Below are 27,999 nucleotides of genomic sequence, written 5' to 3'. Positions count from 1 at the left end.
TTTCAATTACAATAAGGGCTAAGAATTACTCCACTCATCAACTCCCATGGCAGCTGAACGATGCTTGAGGGTGGAATTCTAAAAGATGATAGAAAAGGGTTAAACAGGAGCATCTGAGGCCTCCAAAGCAAGCAAGGCTGTCTTGCAAAATGGCCTGTAGAACGGTGGTAGCCATTTCCAGAAGTTCGCAATCACGCCGACTCATCCTCTACTACATTTAGCAGATAGTTCACCAGCAAGAACATGCCTTAAACACACATCAAAAGGAAAAATATAACACAATGTGTCTTTACCTTGTAATAAATTCTGGCCACCAAACTCCGCTGGAGAACCCTTTCACGAAAATTCACTGCTTTCAACAGAAAGGTGAGATTACCGACTGTGTCCATGTTAAATGCCAGGAAACTGAAAGAAAAACACAGTGACCATCATTATTATTTTGTCCTCACCAAAGAATTCATTTCAAAGAAATAGATGAGGTTTGTTTTTTCAAAACAAGTTTCCTTCCAATAGAAAAGCAGTGTAAGTACGCATAACCACTCCCCTCTCACTTGCTGTGTTCGTGCTTCTTTCGGCATTTTTCTGATGACTGCTTGGCCCCGGTTGATCCTACGTGGTTGTCCTTGTAGCATAAAGATAGTTTGTTTTCCTGCTTTTCGCTTCCTGTTTTGCTAAAGTAGCGTTCAATATTTTACAGTCTTTCTTCATTAACAGGTATATAATTTCCATCAAGTATGTTTATAATAATTTACTCAACCATTGTTGGGCATTTGTTATAATAATGATTATAAATGAATTAGTAATCAAATACATCGGTCACAAAGTATTGGTCAATGAATAATATTTATTAAATACATCATGCATCAGGAACGATCCTAAGTATTTTCTGTGAATTACTCAATAATCTCAGTAATTTTATGATGCAGATACTGTAATTATCCAATATACCATTTGAGGGACTGAGGCTCAGCAGGAGTCAGTGACCTGCTCAAGGTCACATGGGCAGAACACGCTCACATTGGGATTTGTCCTAAGGGACACCGGTGTTTAAGGGAAGGGTAGCCCTGGAGGGCAGTGAGAGGGGTGTGGCCACCCACAGGCCAGAGTGTGCCCCAGAGATGGTGGCTTTCTTTAGCAGGTAGTAATTTCTATCTTCTCTGTATGGCATATGAGGAAACTGAGGCATGGGGGAGTTAAGAGGCCAAGGCACAAACAAACTCAAATTACCCAAGTCTCCCTCTAAACCCTACAGCCTTTTCATCATGCACTTTACCTTTTATGCTAATTTTGTACCCTCATCCCCCACGCAGCAATGAAACTTCTGTCTTTAGAACTTAGCCTGACAGCTAAGAGGTTAATTCACACTTAGAGTTTCCCACAGCTCAGGCTACCCCTTGGCCCTTGGGAAGTAAGTTATTATAAGACCCAAAGAGATTTTTCATTAATTAAAATTAAAAACCCACAAGTAGCTGTTGTTGTTGCTTAATCAGAAGCCACAAAAGAAAATTAAGAAGCAATCGATAGTATGCTTTTGAGAATGCCAAGCTCTGAATTAATACTTGCCCTCCATTTGGACGAGAAAGATGGGAAGTTATTTACATGCCTCTTATCGGGAAAGTTAAATTATATAAATACTTATTCTGAATCTGACCTTTAGAAGGTTGATTTTCTGTCTCAGTCTCTAACAAAAAATGTAAAGAACTTTCATACTTTATGGAAAAGTATGTTTTAGTCATTCCAAGGACTGTTACTATGCAGCCTGGAGACTGTGAGTGTTGTTATTAGAAACTACCTTCCTTGGGGTGTTTACTGTAGAACTCTGGCCACCTGAGGTTGTGAACTACATGTGCTACAGGAAGTGGATCTCATCCACCCGCCTATTATGAGTCACACGTGAAGCCTGACCATGCCATGCAGACTCTCTTAAAAATAGGAATACCGCTCAAGGAAACCTCCTCGTATTTTACAAGAAGGTCAAAATGACTCCAAACTTAAGTAAAATTTAAATTAAACTCAAATGCACATCATTGGTCATCAGGGAAATGCAAAAAAAAGGCTTGTAGAGGAATGTTGACAGCAGTTCTATTCAAAGGAGTGAAAAACTGGAAATATCCCAGGGGTTTATCCATCAATAAGAGAATGGAAAACAAATCCCAGTATATCAACAAGACAGAATGCTACTCAGCAATAAAAAGGGACAAACTGGGGCCGACCCTGTGGCCAACCAGTTAAAGTTCCATGCGCTCCGCTTCAGTGGCCCAGGATTTGCGGGTTTGTATCCAAGGTGTGGACCCACTCCACTCATCAGCCATGCTGTGGAGGCATCCTTCATACAAAGTGGAGGAAGACTGGCACAGATGTTAGCTCAAGGCTAACCTTCCTCAAGCAAAAAAACAGAGGAGGACTAGCAATGGATGTTAGCTCAGAGTGAATCTTCCTCACACACACACAAAAATGGAACTAATATACATGACAACACGAGTGAATCTCAAAAAGCATTATGCGGGGACTGGTCCAGTGGCGCAGAGGTTAAGTGCACATGTTCCACTTTGGTGGCCCGGGGTTCACCAGTTGGAATCCCGGGTGTGGACATGGCACCACTTGGCAAGCCATGCTGTGGTAGGTGTCCCACATATAAAGTAGAGGAAGATGGGCACTGATGTTAGCTCACGGCCAGTCTTCCTCAAGAAAAAAACAAAATCATTATGCTGAGTTAATAAGCCAGCTACAAAACAGTACGTGCTGTATGGTTCCACTTAGGTGGAATTCCAGAACAGGAAAAGCTACGGTAGAAAACTATCAGAACAGTGGCTGCATCTGGGGTTGTGGTCACAGAAATTGACTGAAAAGGAACATCAGAGAACCTTCTGGAGTGTTGCTAATGAGCTATAACTTAATAATGGTTTTAGTTACACAGGTATATGCAATTTGTCAATACTCAATGAATGCACACTTAAGATTTGTGCATTTCTTTCTTTTCTTTTTTTTTTTTTTTGAGGAATATTAGCCCTGAGCTAACACCTGCTGCCAATCCTCCTCTTTTCACTGAGGAAGCCTAGCCCTGAGCTCACACCCGTGCCCATCTTCCTCTACTTTATATGTGGGACACCTATCACAGCATGGCATGCCAAGCAGTGCCATGTCCGCATCCAGGATCCAAACTGGCGAACCCCAGGCCGCTGAAGTGGAACTTGTGCACTTAACCGCTGTGCCACGGGGCCAGCCCCCAAGATCTTGCATTTCATTGTATTCAAATTCTACATAGGGTGAAAAAACTGTAACCAAATATTGAGCTCTAGTTAACGATGTTCATGTCTCTTAGAAGTATGCTGTCTGCAGTTTACTCTGAAATGCATCAAAAAAAAAAAGATGAATTGGTGGGTGGGTTGAGGGGCTGATACGTGGATATATATGTGACATAGCAAGTATAGTAACATGTTAGCAGTAGGGTATAGATGGTAGGTATATGACAGTTCACTAACATTCTTTCAATTTTGCTAAATATTTGAAAATGTTCATAATATAATAATGGCAAAACATTCAAGCACAATACAGAATCTGGACTTTCCTCAACCCCCACAGCCTCCTAGGGATCATGGGCTGATAAGAGCAGGGGGAGCTCCAGGGGAAGCCCCTTGGGGGAGGGGGAGAGACACACTCACTGGGACAGGAAAGGACTGAATGGAGCTGCTGGCAGAACCAGGTACAGCCCCTCTCAGAGCCAGGCCCTGCCCTCCTCACCTAGTCTCATGGCGCCTTTTCAGCACCGTGACTAACTCTCCTACAGTCCAGATGAGGGGTATCTCTGGGTGCCCACACAAATGGCTGCCTACATGGAGGGGTGTCAGGGCACGGGGAAGTTCTCAGCCCATCTTTCCTCATGTCCCCACCTGCTCATGGGTTCTTCTCTTGAATATGACTGCCTTCGAACTGCTCTTCTAGAGCATAAGTTCCGTGAAGACTGGGAACCCACAGTCGCTGCTGCATCACAAGCGCCTAGAGAAGTTCCCAGGACACAGAGTGTGCTGAAAACATGCTGGATGACAAAGGCTGCTCTTAATAGACATAAAAATCAGAGTGAGTAAAGTTTTGGGACTTAAGTAGATAAACACAGACAGACTGAATCAGTAAAATCTGGATGTGTGGGAGAGAGATATGTACTGTTTTGGAGGTTAATAACCGAGACAAAAATAAATGGACTGGAACTTTCCAAATATTTACAATTGGAATACTGCCTTTGGCACATCTCAAGTCTATCCTGGAAAATCTGTTAGGAATAGAGATTTGCATATGAGTGAGAGTCTGCTATGCTTCCAAAACGATGAAAACAAGCCCTGCTCTGCTATCTGGAAAAGAAATGAAAGGACAGATGATCTGCGGACAGTTTGGGAAGAAGTTTCCTGAATGGATGAAACTGATTCTGATGAGAATTGCATTGTTCTTTCAAGTCCTTTTATGTTGGAAGCTTTTCAAACGAGTAACCTGGGAGGGGAATGCTATCAGTACTGTAAAATGCCCATTCAGGGCTGGAAATATTAAAAAGACGCACAGGACAAATTGAGACATTCAAACCGAGGAGACTTAAGTGAAAGAGTCTTGGGATATGGAAGCTGATGTTTTCAAGCTTTAAGGTAGACTACAGTGTGAATAAACAGGAATCTGAGCAGTAGTAAAAAAGAAAAAAATGGAGTGTGGGGGGAAGGACAGACGACAGATTTCTTAATTTCACTTCATGCCAGCAGATATGAAGAGTCCCATACTCTCATTTATTCTATTTCCCATGTTCGTAATCAGGATTCTAATATTATATTTTCTAATGAATAGTTTCCTTGGAAATTAGTTCAATACACTTGGGTGATGGAGACCAATAATCTGTCTCCAAATGAAAATAATAATTTAAAAAAACACAAAAGAAAAAAAGCGTAATAAGCGCCTCAAAAGCAGAATAAAGGAGACAATATATTTATGAGCATAAGTCAATGAAGTGGAAAGCAAAGGTATGACAGAGGGTCGATAAGGGGAGAAGCTGGTTGTTCGAAAAAATAATAAACTAGACAAATATCTGGTGAGATTAAACAATAAAGAAAAGAGAAGGTACAAGAAATAATTTTAGGAACGACAAACGGGACATAACTACGGATCTAGCAGGAGTTAAAAAGATAATTAGAGAATAGTACAAAAGCCTTAAACCAATAAATTCGAAACCAAATGGATAAATTCCTAGAAAAATACCATATACCAAAACTGACACGAGAAGAGAGAGCCTAAATGGTCTTAAAACAATTAAACTAATTGAATCAGCAGATTAAACATGCTCCCAGACCCAGATAGTTTTCAGATAACTTATCAAATTCTCCCACAGAATAAGAAACTGCTCCCCGCATAACTGTATGAGAACAGTAAAACTTGACAAAAATCCAAATCGGGGAAGTACAAGAAAGGAAAATGATAAGCCAATAAGTAAACAAAAATTCTAAAAAATAATACTACTAGCAAACCAAACCCAGGAAAATGTAAAAATGATAATGAAGCATGAAAAATTGAACGTTTCTCAGGGACGCAAGGGTTGTTTCACATTAAAAGATTTACAAGGGTTATTTCTCAAATTACCAGCTAAAGAACTATCGTAAGATCATTTCAATTGGTGCAAAAAATCATTTTCAGTAAAATTCATCATCTAGCAATGACAAGAATACGTTCAAAATAATAGACGGAGCTTCTTTAGGAAGCAAAATGTGTCTACCAAAAACCTCAGCAAATATTCTTACTAGAAGTGTTAAACTAATTCTTTTCAAAACCAGGAATAAGACAAAAGAACAGCTTCTACAGACAAAAAAATCAAAGGAATAACAACTGAGGAGGAAGAAAGAAAAACTCCTTATTTACAGATGACGCAACTGTCTATGGAAAAAATAACCGCAAGGAATCTATAGATACATTTAGAAGAAATGCTTTCCAGGCAGGTTTATATGCAGAAGTCAACTGCATTTATAATAAACCAGCAATAACCAAAAATGTAATTTAAAAAATATTCTTTTTATAACAATAACACAATTACAAAGTACCTAGTAATAAATCTATGAAAGGATATGCTACGCATGGAGAAAATGCTAAGCCTCTGGAAGACACTTACAAGGTTAAAATGTTTGAGAGGAAGATTGGTTTTATAAATATGTCAATTTTTCTGAAAATATATAGATCGAATACACTTTCAAAGAAAATTACAGCAGACTTTTAAAAATTGTGGTAAAATATACATAACATAAAATCTACCATTGTAGCCATTTTTAAGAACACAGTTCAGCAGCATTCAGTGCATTCACATCAAGCTACCGTCACCACTCTCCACCTCCAGAACTTTTTCATCATCCAAAACTAAAATTCTGTGCCCATTAAACAATAATTCCCCATTCCCTCCCCCGCCCGGCCCCGGTAACCACTATGTTACTTCCTGTGTCTATGAATTTGCTACTCTAGATACCCCATATGTGTGCAATCATAGAATATTTTCCTTTTTTGTATCTGTAGGTTTGGGGTTTTTTTTGAGGAACTTGACAAACTGATCCAAAACTTATATGGAAGTGTGAAAGACCCAGAACAGCCAACATAACTCTGAATCTCTATTATATATTAGTATATTATGTAATTATAAAGCTAGCATCATTGCAACAATGCATTGTTAGATTAAGGATATACAAACAGACTAGGAACAAAATAGCCCCAAAAATGGACTCCCACGTTTATAGAAATTTAGTACATGCCAGAGGGGGCCTTGGAGATCACTAGGAAAGGACAGTCAATCAGCAAACGGGGCTGGAACAACTGACAATCCCTAAGGGAGAAAACAATGAAATGAGATCCCTCCTCACACCATAGACTGAACCTAATGGATTCAAGACTTAAATGTGAAAGGTGAAACCCACGAACTTTAAAAAATATATATTTCATGGTCTCAAAGTAGACAAGGTGAAGAAAGTGTGGAATATAAACAAAAGATTGATAAATCCAATTGTAGCTTAAGAATTTATGTTGACCAAAAGGCACCACAAAGAAAATACAAGACAAACCACAAACTTGGGGAAGATGATTGTGACGTCTGTAACAGCAAAGGATGAAGAGCCCCTAAAAATCAGTGAAACAAAAATAATAGAAAAATTGGCAAAACACATGAACAGTTATTTCACATAAGAAGAAATTCAAATGGCAAATAAACATGTGAAAGTATGCTCAACCTTAATAGTAATAGGGAAAATGCAATTTAGAGTCACAGTGAGAGATTTTTTTTTTATATTGTGTTCACAAAAATCAAGCCTGAAAATACCAAGTGTTGGTGAGGATATGGTTCCACAGGACACATGCTGCTCATGGGGTATAAATTTATGCAATCACTTTGAAAAATAATTTGGCACTATCTAGTAAAGTTGAACGTCAGCACACCTACAACACAGCAATTTCACTCCTAGGTAATGTACACTATTGACTGTTTTTCAAACAACAGATTGCAAATCACTAATGGGTCAGGAAATCAATGTAAAGGATTGAGATCAATATTTCAAAAAATAAAATTAGAAAACATTAAGGAGCATGATGAGTGATAGGATGAGCAGTGTTTTATGAAATGTTTGCTTCAGTTGTGTCTATTGAGGGGGCACTTTACGGATGTGTGGGTGTCAGCAGTAATGTAAAATTTATTTCTTGCTCTGAGTCACGGCAACTAAATTTGAAAGCCCTGTAGAAACTCTTACACGTATTCCCCAGAAAACACGTACAAGAGTTTTCAGAAGAGCTTTGTGCAAAATATCAAAAACGACCCAAATGTCTGCTGATATTGGAGATTAGAATGGATGAGTAAATAGTGGTACGTGTACATGATGAAATATGAGCAAAGAGAGCAGCTCTTCAGCTACCCGTAACAATTGGATGAATCTTAGAAACAAAATATTGAGAGAAAACAGGAAGCTACAGAATACCACATACAATACGCCTTATTTATCAAGCTTAAAAACAATACTAAAAAATCAATAGAGACAACCAAAGGCGTGGATCCTGAAGCCAGACTGTCTGGGTTCAAATCCTAGCTCTGTCACTCATTAGCATGTAACCTTGGGCAAGATACTTAACCTCTGTGCCTCAGTTTCCTCATCTGGAAAATGGAAATAATAACCTACCTCATAGGGTATTTAGGATTAAACCCCATAAAGTGCTTGGAACAGTGAACATGCAATAAAGAGGGAACACAAGTAGAAAAAACAGAATTTAGCAATGTTCTGGCTCTCAAGTTGGGGAGGGTGCGCACGAGCATTGATGTCACATATTCGTGTATTTTTTGCATATGCCAAATATTGAAAATTTAAACAAGAGTGAGCTGTGCCACGACAAGGCTCTTTGCACTCAGGCTCAAAAAGAGGACACTGAGGGCCAAGGACAGCGACAGCCTGAGCAGCTACATACCTGGTTCTCAGCTTGTCTCCCCCAGACTTGGCCCAGCTCTGCAGCAGGCTAGTGATCGGTCTTTCTTCATACTGTTTGGTGTATTGAGCCAACAGTTCCCGCACCACCACCTGTGCACAGAGTTTACCGTTTGTCAGTCATTTGTCAAAAATGTAAAAAATGCCAGTGTCTTTAAATGCTGCAGCCAGATAAGGTCTATTTGCTTTGAGCAGACTCCTTGGAAGGAATCAAATACAAGAGCTCATGCTTCCAGGGGCCTCAGTTTCCCACGGCCAGTGTGTGGTCTTACCTCACCGCTCTCAATCCGGACCCCGGGGCCAACCTGGCTGCCCAGCTAACCGCACACTGCTCTCTATCCCCTGGAGACACCAGCCTCTAATGCCAGTCTAGCACCAGCTAGTTTAGTTGACACTTCAGATAAAACCTACCTGTCTTCCTGGGACCAGACAGATGGCTGGTCTGTCATCCTTTTGACTCTGATATTCTGTGGTTAATTAGACCTTTGTGAAATAGTATTAAAATGTACACACAAAATGATCTCTATCAATCTCTTCCTTCAGCAGCTTTAAAGTTATAATTCAGGCTTAAAATATTGTGCACGTTTCCAGGTTCGTTAAGAGAAGATGTCCATGGCTAGCCGGCTGCAGAGAGAGGCCCAGCTGACAGCTAGCAGCAACTGCTGGACACGTGAGTGGGACCACCTTGGACTAACCTGCTCCGCCAAGCCTCTAACTGGCCATCATGGTACGAGTGAGTCCAAAAAGACCAGCAGAAGAATCACTCAGGGTGAGCCCAGCCCAAATTGCTGACCCGCAGAACCATGAGCTAACAACTGCTTGTTGTTTTAAGGTACCAAATGTTGGGGTCATTTGTTACACAGCAATAATTAACTGATGCATTCTCATATGACCACCAATTTTAGAATATTTCCTTCTTTGTCTCATACACATTTGCGTTTTTATGTAGATTACATGTCACGTATGCTTTCAATCAATGGTATATCATAAGTGATATTTTGGGTTCACATTGCTTTTTGGATTCTATTTCTCTGTTTAATGACTGTATAATATTCCCTGTTTGGAAAAATCATAGCTAATTAAATCTTCCATTCATTTAAGATATTTCCATTGTTTCCAACTTTATACTGTCATTAATAACCTTGACATCAATATATTCAGACAAACAGCGTTGTCCTTTTTATGATTACTATCTGAGAATAAGTCCCATGAGCTTGATGGATGCAAAGGTTCTTAAAGAGGGCTAGCCTGCCTACGAGAGGGCTGTTGGAAACTTGGCAAAGCATATTTGCTGGGGGTAGCTTTCGTGGCACTGGTGGGCAGAGCCAGGTGTCAGTGCATGGGATAGCCTCAACCAAAAGAGGACTGTGTCACATGCAGTGTCCTGTCTAAGGTCACTTAGTCAAACACAAGCATCCAATTGACAGCCTGGAGCCTGACTCAGTTACACCAAAGCTTTCAGGTTCTTCCTGATCTGGGCCTGTGGGAGAATTAGACTCTCCTGCCCCCCGGGATGAGAGGTGGCCTGAGGACTTGCTTTGGGCCAGTCAGCTGGTGTGATGTTCCCAGTTGTGACTGGTCCCTAGTCTGCTTTGGAGGCCGCCACAGTAACTCCACGCACGGATGCGGGCATTGATATGTCTTACTATGTTGTTACGTTTATTATAAATTACTTTCCCTTTGTTTCTTTGAAGGAGTTTCTTGAATTCTTGAAATTATGTCTCTAGATAGGTTACATTATCCAAGATTTCATTTCATGATAGAAAAGAGGGTGTTACAAAATATTTATTATAAAAAAGAGGGCATTAGACCCAATGAGCCTAAGCATCACTGTATTATGGGTCAAAGGACATTTTTTGGTTTTTTTGAGGAAGATTAGCCCTGAGCTAACATCCGCACCCATCTTCCTCTACTTTATATGTGGGATGCCTGCTACAGCATGGCTTGACAAGTGGTGCGTAGGTTCGCACCCGGGATCCGAACCAGCAAACCCCAGGCTGCCAAAGTGGAATGTGCGAACTTAACCACTGCGCCACCAGGCTGGCCCCAGGACATAAATATTTTTAAGGCTGCTGCTATACAAAATAAGTGTGAAAATCAAACACTGCCAGCAATGGGAAAAATTAACTAACTTTGACTAGAATTAAAATCAAAATGATATAGCAATCAACTTCAGTTTCACTGACACATCGCTAGGATGAGCATTTACATTCTTTGTCTTTGCAGATCTATTAAATTTATAATTTATTTGTCTCTCTCTTGTTACAAGAGCAACATCATTCTCAGCATTAAAAATTGCTTCCTCTGATTCTCACCCCTCCATTCTTTGCTTTGCTTTATTTTTCTACGTTGCATTTATGGCTACCTGATGACAGAGAGCACAACAATGTGCTTATTGGTTTGTCATCCTCCAGTCCCTGGAAAGTAAGTGCCAGGAGGTCAGAATTCCTTCATCCTTGTGCCATCAGACAACATGTGACACGGTCGAGAGGTGAGAAATCTTTGTTGACTGAGTGAATGACTAAATAATTTCCCTTCCTGTTTTCAATATCTTATCCAATCTGTTCAACTCCTTAACAATTTCTGTTAACTTTTGCCACAATGTCTACTTTTCTGATTTAAGCAATTTAAATTGGGAAAATGAACTCATTCTAACTAGATTTAAAATTAGAATGACATAATAATCCAGTGCAGGTGCTATACTTTTAAAACATAGACAAATTAGGTCCTGGCTAATATCACAAAAGCAGATCCCTCAGTTTGGACCTTTGCTCCTTTTTGCTCCTTGTTTGTGGCATCTCCCTTCCATTTCTAGGTCATGAGACAAGAGAACATGATTTTAAAAATGAGTTGATTTTCTGCTGTTCATGCCCCCTGAGTGAAAGATTAAGTGACTGAAGCTACAAGCTACCACGTGGTTTGGGCGTTACAGTCTCTAAATCCAAGACTTGATTTGATAAATGACCAGGGGGAGGCAAGGAGACATCAGTCACCATCCAGACTGAGCTCAATGATGTGCTTGTTTTTACCTCTCAGGCAAGTTCCTGCATACACTTAATATACTATATTATATATATATTTATATATAAAATTCTCTAACTTTCTATTTTAAAATAGAGACACAAATAGTTGCCAAATTAAAATAGTACAGGTTTCATCTAGTCATCACCCCCATCCTCCCAAAAGCCATATCTTACGTAGCAGCAGTGATTACCAAAACCAGGAAATTCAATCACATTTTTATACCTTGAATGTTTTAGTTGCAGTAGAGATTTCATTATTTTAAAATGAACCCAGTAATAGATCATTTTGAAAATGAAATATTATTATTATTATTTTTGTTGAGGAAGATTGGCCCTGAGCTAAGATCTGTGCCAGTCTTCCTCTATTTTGTATGTGGGTTGCCGTCACAGCATGGCTTGATGAGTGGTGTAGGTCCACATCCAGGAGCCAAACCTGCAAATCTGGGCCTTCCAAGCAGAGCGTGTGAACTTAACCATTACAATGGCAGGCCAGCCCCAAAATATTATTTTTTGGAATACAAATAGTGACACCTTATCAAAGTCTAGCGTTTTAAATACTCACACCGGATTTTCTTAGGATAACTCGTGGTGTTACTTCTTTCTAGGTGATTATTTTGGTGGTGGTGTTGCTTCTGTGGGTATTCATGCAGTTCTCCGGTTCTACACGTGAACACTCTTTATTTTCTTCTATATACTTGATTAATTCACAGTGATTGAGGCCTGGTGCACCTGCTCTGGAGCCCCTTGCTTAAGAGAACTCTAGGGGACTGAGCAGTCAGAGCAGCTAGATTCTTTCCTTTTAAAAAGATTCCCATCTGCGAGAGAAATCAAGCTAATCCACAGCCAACATTTGGAAACTATGAGCCTAAGCAGTTGTGCAGAATAATGACATCATAAACATGCATTTATAATGACTATCATATGCATTAGGCAGCACTGATTATGTAACATCAATAAAAGTTATTTTTTAGGTCAAATGGTTTTTCAAGGCATCTATGAAACAGCTAGCATTTCCACACACTAAGTATTTCACTGACTTATGTCAGGTTCAGTGAAGCTTGGATTAAAAAGTCTAATAAGAAGTGTCTGCTGCCAAGGTAGAAACACTCAGAGCCAATTAGAACAGAAAAACGCAGTGTCTAAGGAAAAGCCACCAGACGTCGTCCACCCTGTAACAAGGACGAGCCAGGCGGCGGGGCGCCCTCAGCGGAGTGACCATGTAGGCCCACGGAGTCACTCAAAGTGGCAGTACTTATGGCATTGGGGTCCCAAAGCATGCCCCAGGCAGGGCTGGCCACATAATAATACATAATGGGCGCAGGGCAAAATGAAAAAAAGACCAAGCGGACATGATCTTCCACTAGGCATTTTAACATTTTACCTCTTTAGATGCTGGACAGCCCATCAAGGCAAGATTTCTTTAAGGAGACTGTGTAAAGAGTCCCTGCCTAGAAGAAAAGAAAGAGAGAGAGAGGGAGGGAGGGAGGGAGGGAAAGGAAGGAGAGGAGAGGAAGAACGACTTTTAATTAACACATAGACCAACACGTACGTACACCGCTCTGAGTAATTGCTGGGCCTCTCACATGGACTCGAATTTTATCCTGAGGAGGATGGACGGGTGCCAAACACTGATTTAAGCCCAGAAAAATTCACGCACCGCTCAACTGAACTTAAGAGTGGTTAGTTTTTGTTTGTTTGGTTTTTAGTTAAATCTAGACCAAATTTAACTTCTCTTCCCACTGTCTCTTCTCAACAGAAAATAAAGTGCATCTTTTTGGTTTCTTTCCTTCATCCCACCCGCATTTATGCAGCACCTACTATGTACAAGGCCCCTGCTGTCTCCATGGAGCATGGCGGGGATTAAAAAGATGAATAAGAAAGGTCTGCCCCCGAGGGGCATCCAGTCTTGTAGGAAGATCAGCATTCGCACAGACAACCGCACTAGGTGGCATCTGTCAGGAACATGACAGGCACAGAAGCACAGCGAGTCCAAGGAGACCCCTTTCCCATGAAGATCAGGGAAGGCATCCCGGAGGAAGCTTCATTCATGGATAAGCTTCATTCATCTGTGCGTTCATTTATTCATCGCCTGATAGTAACGATTGCCATTCTCTCTCAGCGTCTACCAAGGCTAAGCCCTGTTCCAAACTCCTCACATGGAGTTTAATTTAATGCTCATGAAAACTCTGGGTAGTTAACAGAATCATCCCATTGTCCAGATAAGGCAACTGAGGCCTAGAGAGGTTAAGCAAGCTGCCAGGGTCACACAGCCAGGGAGTGGTGGGGCTGGGACTTAAAACCAGAGTCTGTGCTCTTCATAATTCCACACCTACGCTGCACCTACTGTGCGCCAGGCTCTGTTGGGCTTTGGGGGTATAAAGACAATGCAAGAACCCACAATGTGTGGGGAGACAGGCAGGGACGGACAGTAGGAGTACAGCGTGGCGAGGGGGACAGAGGTAAATTCAGAGTTCAGTGGGTTGAGGGACAGGCAGGGGAGGGAAGCAGACTAGGAACCAAGCCACTCACACTTGACTTAAGTTCTGAAGCTGAGAAGGAACTGGGGAGAGGAGACAGGGCTTTCCGGCTGCAGGAAGAGCACCTCAAAAGGCACAGGCGCACGGAGAAGCAGGAGTACCCGGAGTGCGCAGCAGGCAGGCTGGGGGCAGGGGCCAGACGTGAAGGGCCTTGGCCACCAGCCTAAGGAGCTGACTCATCCTCAGGGTCATGGTGAGCCAGTGACAGGCCGGAATGTCAGCACCTGGAGGCTGCCAGATGAGCCACCTCTGCTATTTCTGGTCGGAAATGCTGACCCACAGAATCCGTGAGAGCAACAAAGTGGTTGTGGTGTTATGCCACTAAAGTTTGGAAGTTAGGGGTGGTTTGTTATGCAACAGACAACGGAACAGGGAATTCTTCCAGTCCCTCTTATCCTTTATCTCCTTCTTCCCTGCTCTTTCTCTCTTTCTCTCCCCTGCTCCACTCCCGTACCATCCTCCCCCCCCCCCTCCTTCCCTCCCCTTTCTCCTCCCCCCCCCCCCCCCCCCCCGCCCCTAAAAGGTGGATGATGCCCATTGTACAGGTGAGGCTCTAACTCTGAGAGAGGCTAGACCGAGGGCTTCACCATCAGTCAGTGTCAGGGAAACCTGATGATGAGGCCTCCCTCCCTGGCTTCCGCGGGCGTCCTTATCCAGAGCCCCCTCCTTTGCAGCCTCTTGTGGTGAAGGCTCAGATAAAGGCACTTCCTGTCGCGAGAGGTCAGCCCCAACCCCGAGGTGTGCCAGGTAAATTCCGTGCAACGTACTAGACTGCAGGAAGGGACCCTGAGATGCTCACCCTTTCTCCGCATGCCTCCCAGGGAGGGGCACCCACCTCATCCATCCACTTCTAAAGCCATATTTTCTAGAGCAGAAACTTTCAAAGGCCGTGAGCAGGGTTAAGAGGTTTACATCTGTGGAGTGCCAGGCTCTGCGTCCCAGCCCGCCCCACAGATGTGTTTTGTTTGACTACCCCCAGCCCTTTAACATTGGAAACGAATTGTGTGCTCCCCTTCTCTTGAAAGGTAGGGCTTTCTAGGAAGCCTGAACCCACGTTCCCTCGAGGCACAGTCAGAGGGAGGTAAGCAGCAGCCCCCTGAAGAGGGGCAGGGATGCCTGGGTTTGCCCCAGCCCCCAGGGTGCGCTATTTCATGGACTTACTGCAGTTTTTAGGTCTCTGCCCTGAAAACCAGTGGTTTGGTAAACCCTTAAGGGGCAGGCCTAGTCCAAGGATCCCACACAATGGGTATGAGGAGGCTGGGAGCCCCTGCCGCCCACCCTGCCCAGCCCCGCTGCCCTGATGAATCGGCCATCTGTGAGCACACCTACCCTGCGGGCAACTGCTGCCTGCTACTAGTCACAATTCCCGTGTCCCACACAGACTGCTCTTTCCAGCCCACACCCCTTCTCACTAAAGAAGTGGAAAATACCCCAGGCTCACCCTCCGCTTCCATCCAGCTAGGGCATCGGCAAACTGCACAGTCCGGGCCAGTGGGACCTGAGGGGAACTCCACCGAGGGCTTCTGGGGAAGGTTTCCCTAATGCCTCACGATTGGGGGATGCTGATGAGACCACCCGGAACCATGCGGATGTCAGCGGAGTTGAATGCTGGAAAGAGGCTGGGGCCTCAAGAGCAGACAGGCACTGAGCCAGCCCTGGGGTCGCCACGGAGGATGAGAGAGTTCCTATGGTCTGGGCCATGTTGGTTGGCTGTTCTATGCCACACGGCCAAACGTGTCCTGACTGATAACCCCATAAGCAGCTGGGTCCAAGTTGGACTCCCCAGAGCTAATCTGCCCACTTTCCCCAGGGCAGGGCGGTGCTGCTGTCGCCCCAGGTTTTCCCACCCTCATCCCTCTCCCATCCCCCTCCTCTCCTCCCGCCCCACTGTGCGTGCAGGCCCATCAGGCCCCTCCTGAAGCCCAAACCTTAACAACAACAACAAGACGTCCAGGGTAGCTGGAATCGACAGTACTTGTGTACTTATTTATTTTTAATTAAAAAGAGAAAGTAATCGACGTCTTTAAATCTTCGACTAAATAAATAAATAAATAAATGACAATGAGAAGAAATCCTGCGACGTTTTCTACAACTCGAGTGACGTACATACCCCTTCCGAAGGAAAAAACATGTTCTCCTTAACCCCCAATGTTGACTTAAGTTGTTTCAAATTATAATGTTACTTAGACCTGTTCAAACACAAAACTAGATATAAACACCTTATGTTTATAGCTCTTGTTCAACTGTAAACTATGAAATTAAATACAAGCAAAACTACAAAACCAATGAGATTCAAATCTACAGCCCTAATGACATGTGGCAGACTGCGTCCTGCAGCATGAACTTGGCCCCCCTTGGCCCAGGAAGGTTCCCGTGGGCGGGTCATGCCCACACCGCCAAGGGCTGTGGGGAGAAGCCCGGCCCCCTCCAGTCTCCCTGAGGGCCTGGGAACCCTCCCTCCAGCAGCGCCTCGTACCATCCAACCCTTGGCCTTCACTTGGCACAAACACGTCTTTTTAGTCATAGAAAACCTGCATCTGTTCTTTCCTTGTCGGTCCCTGGTGATCCAGGTGTTGTTACTTGGTGCCCAAGGGCTTAAAAACACCAAGACCAGGGCCGGGAGCCCACGGCAGTCTCTGGTTATACAGTTGTTACCCAGACAATCTATATAACTCCGACTATTTCTGTTTATATTATCATCAAAATCAAAAGTTAACAGATTCCTGTAAAGAATTCATAGCTTCCAATTTGAAAAACAATACCAAAATCAATTTGGCTGTACGGAAAATGAGGAAGTCACTTTGGGGAGCAGAAAAGTCAAGATAAGCAAGCGGCCCAGATTCAGATTCAGAAGGCTCCCTTCCTTCAAAATCTCACACGCCGAGTCCTCGAGGGGAGCTTTCAATATTTAGATGCTGGGGCATCTGGTCTGGAAAAACTTAGCGCCAGCTTTGTGTACGGGCCAATGGGTTAGAAAGACAGAAAGAGGATGTGCGTCTGAACAGCCCTGGTCAGCTTTTCTAAGAGTGCATCCTCCCCAAACCCCTCCAAGGGCTCCCACATGCCCACATTTTGTAAACGTTTGCTGTCAATTGCATCCCCTGAGCAGATCTTCCAGCTGTCCTCCTCGCTCCATTTCCTGGCCTGGGCACCGCCTCCCACCTCTAGGCTGAGACTCCGCCCCAAGCCCACTCCTGGCAGCTCCACCCTCGGCCTTCACAGCCCTCACCAGGCAGCCCTCTGCCTGCCTCTCTGCTTTCATGTCACATACCTCCTCCTAATTGTTGCTGCCATCATCCGGGGGGATTCTGGGCATAACTCTCCATCTGTAGGTGTTTGGGACGATCCCTTGAACTATTAGCCCCTGATTCTGCCGGGTCAGGCAGGCCCTCAGCCTGCCCCCTTATCTTTCTTTCCAAGAGGCCCTCAGAAGAGGAAGGCAGCTGATCTTTAGGTAAGCAGAACTGTCACCCCTAACCCCATCACTCCTGTGGCAGCTGCTCCTCACACCCTTGCCGTTGCCTTCTGGATCTCAGACCCTTTAGACCCGATGCTCCGTGGACCTGCGATTGGGTTGACTCGAACTTCCCCTCTGATTTTAGGGGTCTATGCACTTTTTTCCTTCTGGCATCTCAATAGCTCCACCTGCTGATCCCTGGGCCTCACCTACAGCCAGAAGGTTGGGGTCCCAGGAGAAAGTTCTTAGGTTTATTGCGTGATTCCTACCTGAAACAGAGGGAGCCCAGGTTCTTCAGGCTGAGGTCCTGTCCTCACCGGCCACCATACCAGTCCCAAGACCCCATTCTAACACCTGAGGTCTTGCTTGTCTTGGGGAAGAATTTGGAATTCTCCCCAACAGTGGGGGTGGGGAGAACACTACGGCTGTAGGGTAAGGGCCATGTGTGTATTTGTGTGTGTGTGTGTGTGTGTGTGTGTGTGTGTGTGAGAGAGAGAGACATCAGTCTTTGTCCTCTCTCTCAGAGAGGACTTCCTTTCTTTGTCACTCTTCATTCTTTCTCTTTCCTTCCCTCCCCCCCCTTAAATATAAAAAGAGTTTTTTAAAGTGGTTTTAAATATACTTTATTTTTAAAATTTAAGCCATATGAAATGGTCTTAAATGAAAAGGAAAACCCCTTACCTCCAGGACCTCACTCCAGAAATAACCCTTCTTAAGTAGTTTTTGTTCTGCTAGAAAGAGATTCTTTCAAGTGTGAAGGTTAAACAGATTCTCATGCCATGTTTTCGTTTGCTCCATTTTTGGAGCATGCTTTTCTTGAGTGGCTTTGTTTTTTCTGGAGCCTTACTGGACTTTTCCCCCCTTCATCCAGAAGAAACCTATGCCTCTTCCATCGCATCAGTAAGATCTTCCTGCTTCTTAATTGCTCTATTTGTTGTACTGAAAACATTTCCTTCTTGAAGTCATTCTTTTGACCTGTCTGACTTCCTGATCTAATTTGGACTAACGGTGTTCTGGCCTTGGCCACGGCACCACTATGCAGGTGTTTCTTTACATGTACTCCCCTTGGGTTAGCTCTAGAAAGCAGACGGGTCTTTCTAATTTTTAATTCCTTTTATCCTTTTCTGTAGTTCACCTACAGGTAATATTTTTCAGAGAGTGCATGGCAGGTAAACTTATTGAGCATTTGAATATCTCTAAGTCTTTATTTTGCCTCACATTTGAACAATAAATTGGCTATCTATGAAGTTTTACATTCAAGATAACATTCTTTTGAATTCTGAATGGAACAAGACATTGTTCCATTTTATTCTAGACTCTTGCCACTCAAAGTGTGGTCCACAGACCAGCAGCCTCAGCATCACCTATGAGCTTGCCGGAAATTCAGAATCCCAGGACCCACCCCAGGATCTGAATGCGAACGAGATGCCCAGGGATGTACAGGCGTGTTAAGAGTTGCGAAGCGCGTTCCAGCAGTCAGCTCTGCTGCTGGGAGGGCTGAGGTCAAGTGACTCTCTTTTCTTAGTAAATAATCTGATGTTTTCTCAGTCTAAGGCTGGGGGCCCTCTCTTTGTCTTTACTTGGTGATCTGAAATTCTCTAGGCTATTTTTAGGCTCTGACCTTTCCCAGTGGGTCCTGCTAATCTCAAGACTTCTGCCTTTCTTCAGATCTGGGAAATTTTCTTCTTTGATTTCTCAGATTTTGCTGCCCGTCTGTGTATTCTGCTCCCCGTTTCAGGACTGTCATCGATTTCCTACCTGGAGCATCCACATCTCTTAGCCTTTCCCTTTTATTTCCTTTCACTTTGATTTTTCTGATCTTCATTCTGAGCAGTATACTCAAACTTATCCGTTAGCCCTTCTATTGGATTTGTTTTTATATTTCGCAAACATATCACTTTAATTTACCGTGGTTCTCTGCACTATGGTTACTGTGTTCTAACACACTATGGTTCTCTGAATGCTCACTTTTCATAGCAGGCTGTTCTTGCTTGATGGCTGCAGTGTTGTCCTGCATCTCTAGCTACTGATTACTTTTTGTTTCTCTGTTTTGTTTCCCCCAGTGCCAATAGTTCTGTTTGTTCATCTTGCTCCTTCTTTTTCATGTTGTTGATTTTCCTTATGTGTCTGATCATCCTTATTAGACAGTATGATGGAAGTATTGTTCATTTGCTTATGTGTGATGATGGTATTATGCTTATGTAAGAAAATGTCCTTATTTTAGACATTTAGGGATGCAGTGTCTTGATATCTGCAATTTCCTTTCCAATGGTTACATGCACACAAACACATAGAGAGAATAAGAAAGAGAACACTGAAATATAGCAAAGTATTGACATTTGGAAGTGAAGAATACACACACCCAAGTGTTATTGCACTAGCTTTCCAATTTCTCTCTCGAAATTTCTGTTTGAAAATTTTATAGTAAAAGCTGGAAATAATAAGAAAAACAAAACACAAATATCTGAATATCCTTGGGAAAATACCCCTGAGGGCCTGAAATCCCTAAGGAATCAGCTTTCTTATAGGAAACTACGGTCTTTAAGCAAGTTAGGCTACAGGTCATTTGCATTTCTGTGTTTTTGCTCTCCTTGCGGAGTAATGAACAAGGTTTGCAAAGCTGCTGACTGCTGCTCTTTAGGAAATGGGCCCGGCTGGATTAGAAAGGCACCTGTCCTGGTGTATCTCTAATGCAGCAAAAGAAAGTTATAATGGGATTTCATGGGTGTGGGTGGTAATTGGATTTGGTGGAAGATGTAATTAAATTTCACCAAAGGCCTACAACCTCTGCCCCAGGAGAATAACGAAAGGGTCAGAAGACCTTCCATCTTGCTTGAAGGGAAATACGTGAAGCCTGAAGAAACTCGAAAGCACATGCCTGCTGCCTTACCTCTCCTCCATCCTGGGACCACAGGCCCAGCACCGCCAGGACTGCTAGAGTCTCACCTCCAAGCAGAGGGTTGAAAGCACTGAGGTAACACCAGAATCCTGTGAAACTCATTAACCAGTTTCTGTCCCTGAAATTTCTAACTCTACTTCTGTAAGTAGAATGAAAAAAGCATCCAGCCCAGAAAAGGGTAGCCCCCACCCCCAAGTATGGACAGATGCCAACACTCAAGTGGAAGGCCAGGTTGAGCAGTGCAGACAGCCAGCGCCACTTTCCTCATCACTGTGTGGATGCGGGGCAGCCACGTCAACTGATAGGTTTCCTGTAGGGCGTGTCAGCTGGTGGCAAGCAGGCAGGCTGACTCTGTCCCCAGCACAAAGCGTCTCCATCTCTCACTCTAGGAGACCAAGCCCTCCCTGGGTCCTTCCCAGAGCAGGTTTCCAGAGCCGTGGCAGATGCTACTGCTGCAGGCAAGTGCTCCGATATGGGAGGCTGGCTGTCCTGCTGTTAGGCAGGCTTTGCAGAAATGCCTGGCTCTGCGCCCAAATCCCTCTCCTGCTTTCAATGCCTGTGACTCAGCGTCTCTCCAGAGACGGCCAGAGGAAGCAACTCCCACCTCCGGCTGTGTCCACTTGTTGATCCCTCAATTCATCCTATCTGCTGTCCCTTCTCCAGAAGTTTACCAAACTCCTTGGTCCTCGGATGGTCCCTCTCCCACTGTCAATACCCCTGCACATCTGCTTCTTTCTATTCTTTCTTCCAGTTATTTCAAGAGGATCTGAAGATGGAGAAACAGCAACGCGGGTGCTCATGCCATCATCCTGAACCAGACTCCTCCCCTTGGTTTTTAGTCCTCCAATGCACGCTGCAGTGTCTAAGTATCTTCTTCTTTCCTTCTAATTCTGGATGCCTTGAGATTGCTTCCCCATCCATCACCTTTAATTCTCCCTCTTGTTACCAATAAAATCAGGAATGGCATCTGCCTTATTGTGTGGCACCGTTGCAGGAAAGAGTTAACACAGCAGGCCTGAGACTGCTGCTCTTCGAAAGGGCTGCCTGCATGGACGGCCCTCGGCTGGCATCGGGGAACCTGGATTTGGGGAGGGCTCCCACCTTCGCTGACTGATAAGTGTGGCTCCCTCTGCCTGACCTGTGCAAACAATATGGTTTGTGCTCACCATCCGTTTTCCTTCTGAAAGCCTGGAATGTTGATATGTACCAGGCAGAGGGTGCCTACAGGACCAGCCCCCACTAAAAGCCCTTGCGTGCTGAGTCTCTAATGAGCTGGTAAACGACATTTCACATGTGCCATCACAATTCTTTCTGGAAGAATTGAGCATGTCCTCTGTGACTCCAGTGGGGCAGGAGTCTTGGAAGATCACGCCTGGGTTCCTTCGGTTTTTGCCCGTGTGCCTGTTCCCTCTGCTGATTTTGTGTTTTACCTTTTACTACAGTAAATCCTAACCCTGAGTATGGCTACATGCCGAGTCCTGTGAGACCTCCCAGGGAACTGTCAAGCCTGAGGGTGGTCTTGGGGACCCTTGACACACACCACTTATAGAATAAGTGTTTCTAGCTGTTGTTAAGCTTCGATTGTGGCTTGAGGTAGTACTTTTCCAGCACATGTCTGGAAGATGTCTGTCTGAAAAATTGGCCAAAGAAGATCTACACAATCTGGTTTTAAGGTTTCTAGTGGTCTCCTTTCTAGCCGACCGTAAAACCAGACCATCCCTGGCTTCCTTCCTCAGCCCGGCCCTGAAAGCCCTTGTATGGATGGGTTCTCATGGCACAGGTGTTCTGCCTCTGTGCTGGCATGTGTCCTCCTGAGCAGGCAGCTCAGTCTCCCTGCCGCCCAACATCCCTGCATCCCTGCCCTCTGTGGTCCAGCGTCCTCCCTTTCATTGCCCACGCTCCCATTTACATGACAAAAGCAAGCCGTCCCTGTTCCTCCCTGTGCTTCCACTTCTGTTCATAGAAACTGTGACTGCAACTGCATTCCCATAACTAAATTAAACAACCTTTCCATAGTGCCCACAAGCTTGCAATTACAGCATTGAATCACAACTTTAGGCTCAAGCAATGTTGAACCACGTGCTTGGGTTTAAAATATACCCCCTAAGAGAAAGTTGTAGAAAAACCTCACACACTTGGAGCACCAGGAGAGAGGGAGAATGTGAATTAGTGCTATGTCTGATTACTGGATATTCTTAAAGAGCAGGTTTTTTAAAAAACAACATTTAGATAGGAGGGAGACAAAAGGACAGGCAATTTTTAAATCTAGACCAAATTCAATGGCAATTCTTAAATAATTCCCCTCAAATAATTTACTTTACTATAGATATCTAAAAAGCTAAAATAATAGGAGGGTAGGGGAGAGGTGCCACTGAGTACCATGTAACATTTTAGTTTTCAGTGGACTAAACTTATGCGTGGCTAGCACTCTAAAAAGGTCTGCATGACTCTTCATTAGTAATCAGGTCCTCTGCCCGTTTTTTCTCTTTTTTTAAACTGAGATATAATTGACATATACATTGTGTAAGTTTAAGGTGTACAATGTGGTGTTTGATACATTTATACATTGCAGTATGATCACTACAGTCACATTAGCTAAAACTTTAGCATGTCACATATTTATCATTTTTTGTTGTTGGGAACAGTTAAGATTTATTCTCCTAGCAACTGGGAATCTTATAACACAGTATTGTTGACTCTAATCACTCTGCTGTGCCTTAGATCTCCAGAACTGATTTATCTACTAGTTGTAAGTTTGTGCCCTTAAACAATATCTCCCCAATTTCCCCATCCCCAGCCTCCGGTAACCACCATTCTACTCTTCTGTTTTTATAAGTTCTGTTTTTTTAGATTCCACATATAAGTGAGATCATACAGGATTGTCATTCTCTGACTTATCTCACTTGTCATAATGCTTTTAAGGTCCATCCATGTTGTCACAAATGGCAGGATTTCCTTCTTTCTCATGGCTGCATAATTCCTCTGTGTGTGTGTGTGTGTGTGTGTGTGTGTGTGTGTGTGTACACTACATCTTCTTTGTCCATTCACCCAGCGATGGGCACTTAGGTTGTTTCCGTATATTGGCTATTGTGGATAATGCTGCAATGAACATGGGTGTGCGGATATCCCTTTGGGATACTGTTTTCAATTTCCTCAGATACATACACAGGAATGAGATTGCTGGAGCATATGGTAGTTTAATTTTTAATTTTTTGAGGAACCTCCATATTGTTCTCCATAGTGGCTGTACCAATTTACATTGCCACCAACAGTGCACAAGGGTTCCCTTTTCTCCACATCCTAGCCAATATTCGTTATCTCTTGTATTTTTAATAAAAGCCATCCTAACATGCATGAGGTATCTCATTGTGGTTTGGATTTGCATTTCCCTGACGATTGGTGCTGTTAACACCTTTTCATGTACCTGTTGGCCATCTGCATGTCTTCTTTGGGAAAAATGTCTATTCAGGTCCTTTGCCCATCTTTTAATTGTATTATTTTCTTTTTTGCTGTTGAGTTGTCTGAGTTCCTTATATATTTTGAAAGTTAATCCCTTATCAGATACATGGCTTACAAATGCTTTCTCCCATTCGGTAGGCTGCCTCTTCATTTTACAGATTGTTTCTTTTGCTGTGCAGAAGCTTTTTAATTTGATATAGTTCCACTTGTTTATTTTTGCTTTTGTTGCGTGTGTTTTCGGTGTCATATCCAAAAAAACTGTTGGCAAGACCAACGTCTAGGAGTTTTTTCCCCTGTGTTTTCTTCTAGAAGTTTTAGTTTCAGTTCTTATGGTTAAGTATTTAAACCCCTTCAAGTTAATTTTTGTGAGTGCTGTAAGGTAGGAATACAATTTTATTCTTTTCCATGTGGATATCCAGTTTTCCCAACTCCGTTTACTGAAGATGCTATCCTTTCCCCACTGAGTATTCTTGGCTCCCTTGTCAAATATTAGTTGACTGTATATGCATGGGTTTATTTCTGGGCCCTTGGTTCTGTTCCATTGGTCTATGTGTCCTTTTTTATACTGGTACCACATTATTTTGATTATTATAGCTTTGAAATATAGTTTGAAATCAAAAAGTGCGATGCCTCCAGCTTCGTTCCTCTTTCTCATGATTACTTTGGCTCTTTGGGATCTTTTGTGGCGCCACACAAATTCTAGGATTGTTTTTTCTATTTCTGTGAAAAATGCCCTTGGAATTTTGATAGGAACTGCATTGAATTTATAGATGGCTTTGGGTAGTATGGAAATTTTAACATTAATTCTAACATTAATTTTAACATTAACATTTTAATATTAATTCTTCTGACCCATGAACATGGGACACATTTCCATTTATTGCCTTCTTCAATTTCTTTCATCAAAGTCTTATAGTTTTCAGTGTACAGCTCTTTCACCTCCTTGGTTATACTTATTTCTAAGTATTTCATTGTCTTTGATGCTGTTATAAATGAGATTGCTTTCTTGATTTCTTTTTCAGTTACTTTCTTGTTAGGGTATAGAAATGCAACTGATTTTTGTATGTTGATTTTGTATCTTGCAACTTTACTAAATTCACTTATTAGTTTTAACAATTTTTTTGGTGGAGTCTTTAGGATTTCAATATATAAGATTATGTCATCTGCAAATGGAAAAAAATTTTACTTCTTCCTTTCCAATTTTGATGTCTTTTATTTCTTTTTCCTGCCTAATTTCTTGAGTAAGGGCTTCTAGTGCTCCCATTCTACATAGCAATAATAGAAAAAAGCTCTCAAACTTTTACTGGTGAATATGATGTTAGCTGTGGGCCTGGGATATATAGCCTTTATTATGTTCAGGAATATTCTTTCTATGCTCCATTTGTTGAGGGTTTTTATTATGAAAGGATGCTGAATTTTGTCAAATACATTTTCTGCATCTATTGGGATTATCATATGATTTTTATCTTTCATCCTATTAATGTGGTGGATCACTTTTATTGATTTACATATGTTGAAACACCCCAGTACCCCAGGGATAATCCCACTTGATCATGGTATATGAGCCTTTCAGTGTGTTGTTGAATTCAGTTTGCTAGTATTTTTTTTGAGAAGTTTTGCATATATATGCATCAGAGATATTAGTCTATATCTATAGTTTTCTTTTCTTGTAGTGTCTATATCTGCTTTGGTATCAGAGTAATGCTGCCCTTGTAAAATGAGTTTGACGATGTTCCCCCACTTCTGTTTTTTGGAAGAGTTTGAGAAGGATTGGCGTTAATTCTTCTTTAAATGTTGGTAGAATTCACCAGTGAAGCCATCTGATGCTGGCCTTTCCTTCGTTGGGAGATTTTGATTACTGACTCAATCCCCTTACTCATTATTGACCTGTTCCGATTTTCTATTTCTTCATTATTCAGCCCCGGTAGGGTGTATACTTCTAAGAATGTATCCATTTCTTCTAGGCTATCCATTTTGTTGGTTTACTTGTTCACAGTAGTGTCTTAACAATCCTTTGCATTTCTGTAGTTTCAGTTTTACTGTCTCCTCTTTCATTTCTGAAATTTTACTTATTTGACTCTCCTCTTTTTGTCTTAGTGTAGCTGAAGGTTTGTCTATTTTGTTTATCTTTTCAAAAACTCAGATCTTACTTTCATTGATTTTTTCTATTGTTTTTCTGGTCTCTACTTCATTTGTTTCTGCTCTGATCTTTGTTATTTCCTTCCTTCTGTTAACTTTGGGCTTAGGTGGTTCTTCTTTGTCTAGTTCTTGGAGGTGTAAAGTTAGGTTGTTTATTTGGGGTCTTTCTTTTTTCTTAATGTAGGCATTTATCACCATAAATGGCCCTCTAAGAACTGCTTTTGCTGTGTCCCATAAGTTCTGGGATATTGTGTTTCCATTTTCGTGTTTTCAAGATATTTTTTTATTTCCCTTCTAAATTTCTTCTTTGAACATTGATTATTGAGAAGTGTGTTGTGGAATTTCCACATAGTTGTGAATTCTCCAGTTTTCCTCCTGTTATTGATTTCTAGTTTCACATGATTGTGGTTGGAAAAGAGACATAGTATGATTTCAACCTTGTTAAATTTGCTAAGACTTGTTTTGTGACCTAACATATGATCTATGCTGGAGAATGTTCCATCTGCACTTGAGAAGAATGTCTATTCTGCTGCTGTTAGATGGAATGTTCTGTTTATGTTTGTTAGGTCCATTTGGTCTCAAGTGTAGTTCAAAGCCAATGTTGCCTTATTGGTTTTCTGTCTGAATGATCTATTCATTGTTGAAAGTGGGGAACAGAAGTCCCCTAATATTATTGTATTGCTGTCTATTTCTTCCTTCAGATCTATTAGAATTTGCTTAATATATTTATGTGCTTCCATGTGGGGTGCATATACATTTAAAATTGTTATACTCTTTTAATGAATTGACCCCTTTATCAGTATATAAAGACCTTCTTTGTGTCTTGTTACAGTTTTTGACTTAATCTCTATTTTGTCTGATGTAAGTGTAGCTACCCCTGCTCTCTTTTGGTTCTCATTTGCAAGGAATATCTTTTCCATCCCTTCATTTTGAGTCTATATGTGTCCTTAGAGCTGAAGAGAGTCTCTTATAGGCAGCATATAGTTGGGTCTTGTTTGCTTATCCATTCAGCCACTTTATGCCTTTTGATTGGAGAATTTAATCCATTTATATTTAAAGTGATTATTCATAGGTAAGGACTTACTTATGCCTTATTGTTTTCTGGTTATTTTGCAGGTTCCCTTGTTCTTTTCTTTTTCCTTTTTTACTGTCTTCCTTTGTAACTTGATGATTTTCCATAGTGATATGCTTTGATTCCCTTTTCTTCATCTTTCATGCCTACTATAGGTTTTTGCTTTGTGGTAACCATGATGCTTACATAAAACATCTTATAGAAATAGTCTATTTTAAGCTTATAACAACGTCAATAACATACAAAAACTCTACCCATTTACTCTCCCACATTTTATGTTTTTGATGTCACAATTTACATCTTTTTATATTGTGTATGAATTACCAAATTATTGTAGCTATAGTAATTTTTAATACTTTTGTCCATTAACCTTTAACTAGGATTAAATTTTTAACATACCACCATATTCCAGTATTACAGCATTCTGAATCTGACTATATGTTCTCTATTACCATTGTGTTTTATATTTTCATATGTTTTCATGTTACTAATTATCATCCTCTTCTTTCAGCTTAAACAACTCCTTTCATCATTTCTTGTAAGGCAGATCTAGTGATGATGAACTTTCTCAGCTTTCCCTGTTTGGGGAAGACTTTAGCTCCCTTCATTTTTGAAGGACAACTTTGCCAGGTAACGTATTCTTGTTTAGCAATGTTTTTCTTTCAGCATTTTGAATATATCATCCCACTCTCTCCTGGCCTATAAATTTTCTGCTGAGAAATCCACTAATAGCCTTTTGAGAGTTTCTTCATATTGGAGGAATTTTTTTCTCTTGCTAATTTTAAAATTCTCTCTTTGTCTTTGATTTTAGACAGTTTTATTATAATACATATTGGAGAAGATGTTTTTGGGTGAAATTTTTGAAGGACTTATGAGCTTCATGAACTTGGATGTCCAAATCTCTCCCCAGATTTGGGAAGTTCTCAGTCATAATTTCTTTAAATA

The 27,999-nt window shown here is 42.1% G+C and overlaps 1 protein-coding gene across 1 annotated transcript in view; it reads right to left on the bottom strand.

Moving 5' to 3' along the window:
* The window catches only part of ACOXL (acyl-CoA oxidase like), a 256,960-nt gene that overhangs the window by 32,245 nt on the left and 196,716 nt on the right, over positions 1–27,999 (bottom strand). The window contains exons 14-15 of the mRNA XM_046662297.1: positions 8,452–8,561; positions 294–405 (exon numbers count right to left, since the gene is read on the bottom strand). Of these exons, the coding sequence (XP_046518253.1) occupies positions 294–405; positions 8,452–8,561 (222 nt within the window). The remainder of the gene's footprint in view (positions 1–293; positions 406–8,451; positions 8,562–27,999) is intronic.

The sequence above is a fragment of the Equus quagga genome, chromosome 5 (assembly GCF_021613505.1).
Source record: "Equus quagga isolate Etosha38 chromosome 5, UCLA_HA_Equagga_1.0, whole genome shotgun sequence".
NCBI classification, from domain to species: Eukaryota; Metazoa; Chordata; class Mammalia; order Perissodactyla; family Equidae; genus Equus; species Equus quagga.
The sequence above is the reverse complement of the archived record's forward strand: the minus strand, read 5'-3'. Positions and strand labels throughout refer to the sequence as shown.